The sequence below is a fragment of the Clytia hemisphaerica genome, unplaced genomic scaffold (genome assembly GCF_902728285.1).
Source record: "Clytia hemisphaerica strain Z4C2 unplaced genomic scaffold, Clytia hemisphaerica genome assembly, whole genome shotgun sequence".
Taxonomy (NCBI): Eukaryota; Metazoa; Cnidaria; class Hydrozoa; order Leptothecata; family Clytiidae; genus Clytia; species Clytia hemisphaerica.
In genome coordinates, this window is record NW_027104333.1 from 1 (window position 1) to 13,736 (window position 13,736).

At 35.9% G+C, this 13,736-nt stretch overlaps 1 protein-coding gene across 1 annotated transcript; it reads right to left on the minus strand.

Moving 5' to 3' along the window:
• Positions 1–804: 804 nt before the first annotated feature.
• LOC136817764 (equilibrative nucleobase transporter 1-like) lies at positions 805–5,452 on the minus strand (the record flags this gene model as incomplete). Its single annotated transcript, XM_067074081.1, is given in 5 exon segments — positions 805–1,094; positions 2,605–2,700; positions 3,258–3,334; positions 4,539–4,585; positions 4,832–5,452. Coding segments are annotated over 5 exon segments (872 nt in total), but the record flags the coding sequence as incomplete, so codon positions are not given.
• Between the last annotated feature and the right edge of the window lie 8,284 nt (positions 5,453–13,736).

The following is a 13,736-nucleotide window of genomic DNA, read 5'->3' on the forward strand; positions in this document are numbered from 1 at the left end:
GCTTAGCCCATATTTTTATTTGATGGATTGTTTTATTGTCATTTTAAAACCAACCCATCATTTTTATTTAGATATATTCTTGACATTGTTAAAAATAACGATCTTATATTATTTCTTCATGAACCAACCTATGCTTTATTTTATATATTAAATATATTTATTTATTATATTAGGTGGCTTAGTGTAAGCTATATCTAGTAAAACACAAAATAATGATCGGATTTAGTTTAAAACGACTGGAAGAATCCGGTGTTCCAGCTTTATAGATACCGGGACCTGCTACGCAAAAACTTGCGTAGCGAGAAAACAATTTATAAGCACAACTCAAAAAAAATCAACTCAATGAACTTTTTAACCACAAATCCACACACATTTATTTCAAATTTTTTTCGGGAAAAATTTTATTGCGATATGAAACTTTTTTGTTTGGAGTTAGTGCACAGTTGCTAGACGACTAAATTTTTTTTGCATATTTTAATTGTCTAATAGTCGTCGATCTTGCTAGACTAACTTTCGAGCAAAGCTTCCACGCTATTGGTCAAAAGAAAAATGTAGCAACTCCATTGGTGCAATCTGACGTGACGGTTAATTTTTCGAGCGCGTGCTATATTTTTATGAAGTATTTTTTTTCCAAGAAAAATGGATGGGAGCCAGAAAGTGCGATCGCAGTGCGTGCAAGTGGAGACCGGCTTTAAGTGGTTTCGGGAAATCCCGTCAAATTTTTGGAGTCAACTGGTTTTACTTGTTACGTCAGTTTTTGAGTCATACAAATTTGATTTGATATAAAGTTTTAGCTCAGCTTACTTGTGAATTGCTTCATGGTACATCTGATAACTTGACATTATAGAGTTAGAAGCGAAATCTTGTGATCGCATGACATGAGAAGATGCTGTATCAACAAGATTTTCATCATCTGTATCTTCATCATCCGAGAGCTGAGGACGAATGTTGTTAACAGTCTCAACATCAATGAACGCTTGTAGAACTTCTTTTGTTGGATAAAGAAATGTTGTTGCAATCATCAAAATACATGATGCGCCAACAGCATATGATATACAGATACTTGAAAACGTGATATGCTTCTGATAAATTTCCTGTTAAAAAGGATAAAAAAGTAAGGTAAAAGTCATCCAATGATTTAAAAATGGCGGAGATAAGACCATGGTTTAAGATGAGAATCCCCTCAGCCAAATGATCTATTTACCCCTTCCTACTTGTAATTTCGTATTCTTCTCCCAGTGGGTAACCATGGTCTTTTGTGACAACGTGGGTTAGCTTAATGACCTTCACACTATGCATAATGTCGTGGTCATTTTTTATTAGCTTTTTATACTTACCAACAAAAGGCTCATGTCGGATAAATAATAGCCGACATCGGTTTTTAAGATTTGCTAATCATAGACGTCTGACGTCTGAAAAACTTTTTTGTAAAGCTCTTAAAACTTTTGATTCTTGTGTGTAGGCTTTCCAGTTCAAGCCCATTTATTTCAATTCCATCCAGCTCCAAGTCCAAAACAAATTGTGTGAGAGGGGTAATGTTACTTTTCATTTGCCAAATGTTCCGAAAATGTTTGTTTTTTCGCTTTTGTTGTTTTTGAAACACTTCTGGTCTATCTTATCAAATCCCTTGAACAAAAAATGAAAACCAAATAATAAAACCCTTCGCCCTTTTCCTAAACCCTGTCTTACAAACTCTGAGTCCCGACCCCCATTTATATCTATAAGATAGACACGGGAGTGCTCATCAGTAAACTACCCCTCGCGTTGCATGCTTACCTCAACGAATGCAACTTATAAAACCAAAATACATACCATACAATACAATATTCCATAACACCAAAAGTAAAATATATCCAATATTTTCAAGAATCAATCACAACAAAGTAACTTTAAGGTTTAGGTAAATGGAGCATTTTTGCATCCAATGCATCCATCATTTTCTATGGGAGGAAGTGACTGATAAAAGACAACTGTATTTGGAACAAAATAGATACAGCAGAAAAGAAAAAACGATGAAATTATCCAAGTTCTACCCTTTCTCACAGACCCATTGGGAACCCTTCCCACTGAAAAAATTGGCCAAGATATCGTCCCGGTCGAAAATTACCCTGCTAATTCTATCCCACTGAAAATAATCAAATAAACCAATCTTAACTGCAAAGTGTTTGCTATTTACCCTATTCCCCTGAATTTTCTGACTTGAAAACAAAATAATTGAAATCCCTGACCATAAAAAAAAAGATAATATCAATCCCCATCAAGTTTCAGTCCACAATGGCTTTATTATCCCCAATGGGGTCTGTGAGAAAGGGGGTGTAAATAAGCGTCCTCTCAAGATGCATGGCTCGCATTTCATTTGAATGCGTCTATTTTCCAAAATTAATTCCTTGTTTTTTTCGAAAGCCTCCCAGACTTCCTTAAAAAACGTTCAAAAAAAAACATGTGTCCAATTTGGAAACTCTGATTCAATTGGGAAAATTATTGCAAGAAGTATGTCTTTTTAAACAACAGCCCTGGTCCTTTCTCTACTAATTATCTTAGAACATAATTAACTGTTAGGCTAGATACTTTTGGTGATTATTTTAATTGAGTAAAGAGACTCACCAGAAAAATGATGAAAATGACCGTCGAGCCGTCCACACATCCACTCAATAACGAAAGTGAAAGTGCTCTATTCTTGACGAACAAAATATTCGACACCTAAAAAACCAAAACAAAGACATCAGTTAATATCTCGATGACTATTTTCGGCCATATCTCACTATGAGAACTCTGGTTGTCTAACAAGTCGAATAAAAAATTCAAGCAAACCTGGGAAATGCAAGCCAAATAATTTAACTAATAATGCTAAGACATCAGCCACAAGTTAATATTTCTCTTTGACTTCCTGATATACTGTTTTATGCTGTAAAATGAAACCTTCAGTATTTATTTTCACTCCTCTGCACATTTTCGAGTTTATGTATCGAAGGATATCGAGGGTGACGGTAAGTGAAAACAAAGTCGATAGTTGATGTACGGCTCTATATCACTTTTGCTCACCTAAACGGACGACGATATTTTGGTGTCTTTACCATCGTCGAGCAAAATGGACGGCAATTTTGAGGGCATGTCAACTTTGCTTTATACATTCTCCTTCGATTTATCTCGAATACATAAACTCGCTAATAACTAGTTGATCTTCTTTCTCTTGGATTGCTTTTATATACCTTTTCACAGCCAATGAAACATCATGTTGTAGTTTGTAAAATACTAACCTGATATGGACATAGCATTAACAAGGAGGATGAGATGGAAAGAAAAACGAACGAGATAAATAACAAATATTCTTTGCCTGAAATATAAAGCGATAAGGTGTTTTGTATCAGTAAGTGAATAATCAAATCAGAATTAGCTAAATTTAAAGCCAAACTAGAACAAGCTTCTTCTAAGCAAAACCCTGTCTGTACTACTGTGTCAAAACCATTGGGATCCCAGTCTCGCTGGAAAATTTGGCCAAAATTTCGTTCCCGATGGGAAAATACTCTTAAATTTCATTCCAACTTGGAAAACGACTTTGATTTCATCCCCGCTTGAAATTCAATGACTTTTTAACCTTGAAACAATAGAATTTATTTCCCCATAAGGATTTCAATATGAATTTTATTCCGACCCAATGAAAATATTTTAACCTTTCGTATATATAACACACTCCCTGTATCAGTCATCCGGTCACAATCTCTCCCATGAGATTTTGAGACCTGTAAATTAAACCCGTGTGAAATTTTAAGATTTTCATGGTCACCCTGGTACGTTTTAAAATGCATAAAACCATAACATCAAAGAAATTTAGATGTCGCAAGTAGTGTTTAAGATTAAATCATTTACAGCTAAAAACGCCAAGGAGGATTTGCAAAATCATGGTTTCTATCGCAGTAAGATTTCCAATGGGGATGGAATTTTTCGGTATTTTTCTCACCGGGCACGATTTTTCACTGGAGCTAATCTTTATTCATTTATCTCTCTGCTCTTTGCATTTCTCGTTATTTTTTTGAAGTTTCAAGATACTTACTCTTTCCAAAAAAATAACTTTTTTTCTATACTTTTGGGAGCACACTGTTTCTTTATGTTGGAGACATTTACCACCCTTTGGGTCGTCACTGTTAATCAGACTTGACTTTTCAAAAACTACAAAATCATCAAACATTCTAAACTTATAAGCAAACGAATATATAAAATAATAATCTAAAATAAAATTTTAGAAATCCAAAGAAATCTCAAAGTGGAAAGGAATTTCGGCAAAACATTAATCAAAGGTTGGGTCAGGGAAAGCACTGCTGTTATTTTACTTAGGGTAGCTTCTCAATAAATGTCTCATTAGTTTTTTTTGTGGTAGACAAAAATCGACTGTGAAAATGCACAGGGGAAAGAATCGATCGAAAAATGATTTCTTATTTTACAAAATGCATTCTGGAGAGAAAATGAACGATAAACGAAAAGTAAAAGCAAAATAAAAGATTTCTAACGTGTGGACGTATCCTACGAATAAGAAAAATTACCTTCTTCAATGTAAGCCATGCTTAAACCAAACAGCATCAGAGTGCAACTAAAATAAAAGGAGAAAGTTGCGTAAACACACCTATCTAAATAGGAGACAGGAGAAAAATATGTTTAACCCTGGTAAAAAAACATTAAAAAACCATCAGTATGGCTATATACCAAGGTGAACTTTTTTTTACCAGAATTTCCTCGCTCTCTTAAAAGGCTTCATGTGAAAAATCGTTCCAAACAGGAATAAAATATCAAGAAATAAAATAAAATAACACAATTCGTGACAGGTTGGGATACATACCATCCAATATATTGTGACGATTTTGCACCAAAAGAATCAATAATACTTCCTAGTGGTATTTTGACCACTGAAAAGAAAATAACACCAACAGCAAACGGCAAATTGAGAGCTTCATCCCTAGCCGTACATGATTGGTTTGGTATTTGTTGTTGTAATGTCATTAAAGTTGTTGCGTTTTGTGCGTGAAGGTTCTCCACACAAGAGGTTCTGTAAAGTCGTAAGTCTTTGAAAATGACCAGTAATGACGAATAACCAAATAAAATGCACGATGATATTATGACTTGGAAACAAGAAGCGATTGTAAAAATGAAGAGATAGCTTTTCTGTCGACATTGATGCACTGATATTTCACCGAAACCCATTGTTGTCTAACAAAAATAATAAACTTCAACCTCTAAATAGAACGTCTATAATGCTTGCTGCTTGACAAGAAATGTGTTAAGATACTCTGAGTATAAGTTCTATATGGTTGTTGTTTCTATGCAAATGACAATGAAAACATAGGGCTTGTCACATTTCTGGCAAAAACAAACTAACCAGACTTGAAAATCTAGATTGTTACAACTCTTACAAAACATGTTTCTTTATTTCTTAATTTCAAGTAAATCTCGATCTAAAGGTCAGCATAGAATACTCTGAAAAGGACGTTTTAACCTTTTCTTTTATCCAATGAATGGGCTTCAGTTGTCAAATATCATTTCATATTTTTGTAATCTGACCACGCAAGTTATCCGTAATGACTACATTTAGGAGCCAGTGTCAAATATCATGCATTGTCATTTTGTTTTGCCTCTCTTCTAACCATCCCTTAAATGTTTTTTTCATGTCTTTGTATAAGTCACTACAGTAGCTATAGTGTGATCTGAGGGGGGGGGGGCTATTTAGAGCATTCAAATATATATGTGACACCCCTGTCTCACAACCCCGGTTGAACTTTTTTCCTTAGTGGGAAAATTTCTATTGAAATCTCAATGGGGATAGAAATTCTATTGTTCCAAGGTAAAAGAATTCAGTGGGGATGGTTTTGGAGTGCAACTTTTAAACATTGAATTTCGAGTGGGGATGAAACCCGAAATCAATTTCCCAGCAAGGCTGAAATCCCAAGGGTATTTTCCCATCGGGGTAGAAATTTTTGCCGAATTTTACAGTGGAGTGGAGTTCCACCGGATCTGTGATGACACAAGGGTGTTACGTGAGATGATCAGCAGGACTTTAGGACTTGAGAGTGGAACTATTAAGCTTCTTTGGAAATGCAAGAAAGGTGCACTGTGGAAAATAATTTAGAAAATAAAACTTAAAGGTAAGAATCACAGATCCGCTGGGACACCTCACATTAGCAAAATTGGCTGAAAAAATCGTCTGGTGATAAGGAATGCCCTAAAACTTTTTTACACCGCAATGCTCACTAAGGTCTAATTCCTAGTCGCTATACTTCTGCGTACCCTTACACGTTTTTTATAAGAACAAACTATGTAAGAACATAAGGCTTCGACGACCAAATTCTTAAGAACAAGTTAAGAACATTTTTAGGTTTAAAACTCAAGAAGTTAAGAGCATCCGATCCGAAAATTCTTGAAAGGAAATGTACTCAAATTTAATATCAAAACCCCTTCTTAAGAGTTTTAATCTAGAAATGGGAAATCTGTGTATAAATAAATATTGGATTCATTATAATTCCGTTTGCACTCGGTTATTTCACAAATGCAATTGTGTTTACCATTAAAAGTCAACAAAAAAATATAAAAAAATCACATTTTTGAGTTATGAACTCTGCTCTCGTAAACCGGTATTTCTTGAAAATTGTAATGATTTCCAGTAGAAATGTTTATTGATTGCTTGCTAAGCTTGTCAAGCGTGTTTAGGTTCATTTAACTGCCATTATTCAGATGGATGTACCGCAAGTATCACGGTCGTGGCTTCTTCGGAAAAGCGAAAGACACATTTGGACTTATTTCGTACTTTTCAGTACTCTAGTTCGCAGTTTTTTTCTGACTTTCTGGAACTTTATAAGTTACTTTATATGTTTTTCAACTAATTGAATGATTTCTAAAGGATCGCCACTGGTGGGGTTTGAACCCACTAAAAGCAAGGTCCCGCTGATCAGAAACCTAACGTCATACATACCAAAAAAATCATTAATGGCTATTCATATTGTACAAACTACAGACTATACTAGAAAATCACAAAAGAGTGTTTGTTTTGAGCTCCAACTCTAACCCTAGCTTATAATAACCAAATTCCTAGCCAATCTGATACATAACCACACTCAAACCACACCCATGCAGGTAAAATCTGACGCAATGACGTAATGTGACGTCAAAGTTTGGGGGGAGACTTGTCATCTTTGGAAAAATGCGCTTTCTAACCAACACCACAACTTTTTTAATGCCTGAAAAGTAAGTCTTGGTCCTTAAGTTCCAACACACATTTTTCTCGCTCAATAACGGAAAACTCAATGTTTTGGTCACCTTTTTTCGTCCGATTACCGGGATTAAGGCGCTTAGTGACCATAGTGCAGTGGTAAAACATCTGGCTACGGTGCGTAAGGCTGTGGGCTCAACCCGTAGCCTGGTCATACCAAAGATTCCTAAAATGGTACTTGATGCCTATCTGCTTGATGTTCAGTAATTATTAGAAGGATCAAGAGTAAGTGGAGCGATCCAGAGAGAAAGAGTGGCCTACTCCCATACCTTCGGGTAGATAGCTATCGAAAGAAGAGACTTCGGGTCGCCTACGACTGTGGTAGGAAAATTACTTACTACTAAGACCCTAATCGTCCGGTACAGTAAAATAGTAACTTGTATTGGGTGAATTGTTTAACAGCGGGGAGTAAATTAATTAAACAGTAGTAGGTAAATTCTTCATTAGTTTTCTAGTCAGTAAATTGACTTTCGGGTAAATTCTTTAACTGATCTAATATCTGGTACAAGAATCTACCCAGGGCTTACGGAATGGGCTTTTCCAGAAAAAAATCGTGCACCCCCTGTTGAGGAGGCCCATTTCCGTTCCAAGGGGGTAAAGTTTGAAATGCAGTTGAATTCCATAAGGGTAGACGAAAATCCGTCAAAAATAAGCGGAATTCCAAGGGGGTAATGATTGAAAATTTGTGAAAATTCGGAATTCCAGAGAGGTATGATCCTAAATTTGCTTAGAATTCCAAGGGGGTAGGTCACAAAAGGTTGGACCTCCTCAACTGGGGGTGCACGGTTTTTTTTCTGGAAAAGCCAAATCACGATCAATCCAAAAATAATAAATGACTAAAACGCGTAAAATTGAAGCATTCTTTATTTGTTATTCACAAATGAAATGTGCTAAAAGGTAAAGAAATTCAATCAAAATATCAAAATTATGTTTTTCTACACACCCCCTCTCACAGACCACTCGGTAGGGTGTTTTTTTATGGCTTGGGATTTGAATTTTATTGTCAGAAAAATCCAACGTGGATGAATAAAAAAATAATACAATGTTTTTCAGTGGGGATTTGTTTATTTGATTATTTTTAGCGGGACAAAAATTGGAGTATAACTTTGGACAATTTTTCAAGTTGGAAGTGGTCCCAAATGCTCTGTGAGAAGGGGATATTTTTCTGGCTTAATAATAATCATAGTTTTCAAGGAGAGAAAATTTTCAAGGGGATAAATTCATTTAAACATGTCATACTTTTATGGACAACATATAATCATAACTTTTATTATTCGTAAACAGTCATCACTTCTTATTTTGCCAATCCTGTGCCAGAAACATATCTAGATTCTCTCAGCATGAAAGGCGATCCCTCCACCAACAGGCTCAGGTAACTGGACAAGAGACAGTTGAAATTTCTCATTCCAGATGTTTTCTACAGTGAGGTGAATGTTATCGTTCTCAAAACTGATTGTCTTGACCCTCTCATCAGCAGCAAGCTCTTTCAAAAGGATTCCAGTGGATTTTGAATTATCTTCCTCATGAAGGATGGGTTTCCAACAATCCCAATTGATGTTTGACTTTGGTTCACAATTTGCTCCAATGGTTATCCAACCAGATGGCCCCATGGCTATCAAACCAGATGGTCCCATGTTCCCAACCGTTCCTGCTAAGCCCATTAAGGTATTATATCCGAGCCCTCTAACAACCGCAGCTGTAGTAGATCCTGCTCCAATAGCCCCGGCTCCTCCTACTCCTGATGCTACTGTAGTTGTGGCAGCAGCCCCACCAGCTCCTACAGATACAGTTGCAGTTCCTGACCCGATGACTATGGCACCGGCAACACCAGCCGTGGCTGCAACAGTCACAGTTGCAATAACCATTATTTTATCAATCTTCTCTAAATAAAATGTTGCTTTTTTTATTTCTCACAAAATAATAAAATTCTTAAGAGGTCTTGCAAAGGCAAAGTGTTATTTTTTCCCTAATAACAATACTCGTTGTCACAGCCAACGTGGTACCTATTCACATATTTAATACAGTCATACTAAAACGATAAACCTGGTGCTACGCAAAGGCTAACATAATTACCCTGAGTATCAGAGGTCAAGTTTTCAAAGAAAATAGTAACCTCTGAAGACAAATAATAGAAATTTTATCGCGCATGTGTCAATCTAATCACTGTAGAAAAAATCAAAGATGAAGAGCAAATATTACCATATTAATGTCTAGCAAACTGTATCAGTATGCAGTTTACTATTTACGAACTCCCCAGAAACCTCCAAGTGTAGTTGAAATGAGTTTATTTCGAAAGAAATCTTTTACATGATCCCCAAATGTATAACAGTAATTACTAAACTTTTAATTATGGAAATGTCACTTTAATTGAATCGAAATAATAGACAGACTTTATGTTATGATTCTCTATCACTGACTCTTTTTACAAAGCATTGATGACTTTTTGTAAGTTGTGTTTTCAACGACGGGAATAAAAATATCGACTATGACGCTCATCCAAGATCTTGGATGGTCGTCATGGTTACTTTTGTCTTCACTGATTGCGCGATGAATAGAATCTCGATTCGTCGGCACAGCGTAAATATATGATTTTGAGCTGTGCTTTTCACGGTATAACATAATAGATAGCGTAATCATATAACTTTAAAGCTTGTCGGTATTGCAACAGAAGCAGCCGGCGGAGAGATTTTTTAGAAATATGTGTTCTTATAATCTAGGAGACCACATGTTATTACCTTCAACCCCTTCAAGTTTTTGTACAAATGAAGTGTTTTGATTTCTAGGAAATTTTTATCGCACTATTTGTCTCCCTAAATTTATTACTACTTTATGGTTGGATGTGTTCAGGGTTACCTAGACAAGAAGAACACGTTAGATGACCTTGATTATACCCCTGTCTCGTCAGAACACATTATTTCTAGCTGATTAATTTTCGAAGATCTGATCAGAACAGATCAAAATTTCTAGCTGAAACATACTCTCATCGGAAAAAAAGTTCGCCTCGCTGGCTGCTTTCGTTACAAATATCGCTCAAATCTGTAGTTTATGTTGGCTTTCCATACTTAATTCAGTCTTTTTATTTTTTGGAGATTTTGGTGTTTATTCTACAAAAAAGAGCCCTTTGCATGTTAGGCCTTGTTCACTTTACTGGATTTTCAAAGCAAAGTCCAGCCATAGTCTCTAGTTTAAGTAACGCTTTTGATTCTCTATCACATCAACAGTATATGAACTACAAACTTTCTAATAATCAAAATATCATAGAAGCATTTGAGAAAAAAATTGAGACACATAAATAGCACTGTCAGTATGTATGCATTTATAAGATATATTTATTATATAACTTGTTTTTTTCCTAGAAGATAGATAACCTATATATTAATAGCGGTAGTCTGTATGTCACTTTGCGTCTGTTTGTGTGTTCTACTTTGTTCTTTTTCTTTTCGTTTCGCATGTTCTTGATAAGTTTGTTTTTGATTGATAATCGGATAGAGCCTGGCTTAGACTAGGCTATGTTATACCCTCCTTCATTTCGAGCGTAAAACTTCTACTCTTCGGGATATGAGCACTGCTTTTCTTGTTTTGAATATTGAAATTCTCCGGATAAATCGCATGCGCACTGAGGTTTTAATGAAACAATAGAGAGTTTCGAAATCTTAGCTAATCAGTTGTTTTTTAATTAAACATTCTTTTTTTTTGAAATCTTTTGTGAAAGTTGTTTATTGTTTAAACCTATTAATAAGCAATTTCCGGTAGGGGTGATTCCTAGTGGCCACCTACAGCAATGCCTATAGACCAAAAGTAAGGCCTAAAAGCCTAGAACTGTCTACTCTTGTCTTCTGAATAGACGTCCCCCCGCTAATTGTTAAGAGAAAAAAATCAATCCCCCTGCTCTTATTAAGACCCCCCCCCCGCTAATTAAATTCGAATAATTCATTATTCTATTATAGTGTATATAGAGCTTAAACTTGCTGAAATTTTCCTCTTTGTTAGTATTGCTTCTTATTTTACGTGTACATTTTTGTTAAAGTTTCTTTTTTGTTGTTGAAATTGATATCGGTTAAGTCAGAGATGCAAAGTCAGAGATGCAAAAAATTCTTATTTTTCTCGTTTAGCAACTAATTTTAATGATCCAAATCTGGGAACGAAAAAATACTGGTCCATTTTAAATAAATTTCTTCATAAGAGGAAGACGCCAAGGATTCCCCCTGTTCGAGACTCCAGCAATAATCTCATTGCTGATGTTCCAACAAAAACAAATATATTTAACAAATTTTTTGCTAATCAGTGCTCTCTCGTAGACACTGATAGTGTTTTGCCACAACAAAGCTTTGCTACTCTTGAAATAAACAATATCGCTCTTGATGAAGCAAAAATTTTAGCCCTTATACGCGCACTTACATCTAACAAAGCGCATGGTTGGGATGACATCTCCATACAGATGATTAAGATCTGTGATGAATCCTTGGTTACACCTCTTATGAAAGTTTATCAATTTTCCCTAGATTCTTGTGTTTTTCCATCGAATTGGAAAAAAGCAAATGTTGTCCCTGTTTATAAAAACAAAGGGTGACTCTTGTGTGTCCCAGCTTTTGTCCATAACGCACGACATCCTGGTAGGTTTCGATTCAAATCCACCTCTAGATACTCGTGGAGTATTTCTTGATATTTCCAAAGCCTTTGACAGAGTTTGGCACGATGGGCTGATTTTCAAACTTAAGTCATATGGTGTGTCCGGGCCCCTTCTCTCATTACTTCAAAATTTTCTCTCAGGTAGGTTGCAGCGGGTGGTTCTTGATGGCCAAGCTTCCAATTGGACGGAGGTCTTGGCCGGTGTACCTCAAGGCTCTATTCTAGGACCGCTCTTCTTTCTGATATATATTAACGACCTCCCTGAAGGAATTATTTCCATGATCAAAATTTTTGCTGATGACTCGTCAATATTCTCCCTTATCCTTGATCATATTCGCTGTTCAAACGAATTGAACAGTGACATGCAGAAGGTTAGTGAGTGGGCTCATCAATGGAAAATGACCTTCAACCCTGATCCTTCTAAACAGGCTGTTGAAGTGTACTTCACTCGGAGGATAAATCTACCTGATCTTCCAGAAATTTATTTTAACAACGCAGCCATTGCTCGACAAGATCATCAAAAACATCTTGGTCTCATTCTTGATCATGAGCTGGCTTTTGACCGTCATCTTGATGAAAAAATTAAAAAAGCCAATCAAGGTATTGGTCTTATTCGCAGACTTCGTAAGTTTCTACCCAGGGATTCACTAGTCACGATATTTAAAACCCATATTAGACCACATCTAGATTATGGAGATGTCGTGTATGATCGTCCAGATAATTCCACTTTTTCTGAAAAACTAGAATCAGTTCAATATGATGCTTGTCTTGCAATAACTGGATGTTTCAGAGGAACATCCAGAGAAAAAATTTATCTTGAGTTAGGTCTTGAAAGCCTGTCGGACAGGCGACTAAGTCGAAGACTAATTTACTTTTATAAAATAATCAATGGCTTTGCACCTGCTTATCTCTCAAATGTTCTTCCTCCCCAAAGAGGGGAGGAGGAACGTAGGGCAGGGCGGAGGATACAACCACCATTTGAGGCACCATTTTGTAGGACTGAACATTACCGTGCCTCCTTTTTTCCCTTTTGCATCAATGAATGGAAAAACCTGGGCGAAAATATACGAAATCTTCCTTCTATTTCATTATTCAAACAAGCGATTCTTAAATTTTTAAGACCTTGCGCTAACTCAGTTTTCAGGGCTAGTGACAACGATGGCGTGGTTCTACCGGGTGACCCACGAAAAAGTTCAGACGTTTTCCGACATCTTGAGGCCGAACAAATGTCCCAAAGTGCTTGGAGTTTTGATATTTAGAAAGTAGATATCCTAACTTAAAATTTGAGCTATCACTTTTTAAATTTGACCTACTTGTTCTCTACTTATGAGCTTTTAAAGTCAAAATTCACTTTTCGGAAATTGTAAAAAACACGTAAAAAAGAGGTATTAGATTTATGCAATCAATTAGAAAATCACTTACAAATTGACTTATTTAACGAGTTTTATGACATTAATAATTAATAAAAGCACCTTTAAAAGTAATTTTTGTTTAAGACAAGACTAGTTTTTATAAAAATTGGCGCTTTTGTAGATTTTTCAGATTTTTTTTCAAAAACTGTATATCAAAAACGTCTAAAAATACCAAATTTGATACCCCTTTTTTACGTGTTTTTTACACTTTCCGAAAAGTGAATTTTGACTTTAAAAGCTCATAAGCCCGGGGGGGGGGTACTACCCTTGTCAACCGACGGGGATGCTCCGCTGAGGTTCGAAAAATGAACCCTACGTGGGACTCGAAATTTGCGAAAAAAGTGACCCTGAATGGGACTGAAATTCCAAAATTTTCTACTTTTTCCCCAAATTTTCCAAAAAAAGGCACCCTACGAGGGACTGATTTTTCTATTTTGGTGTTT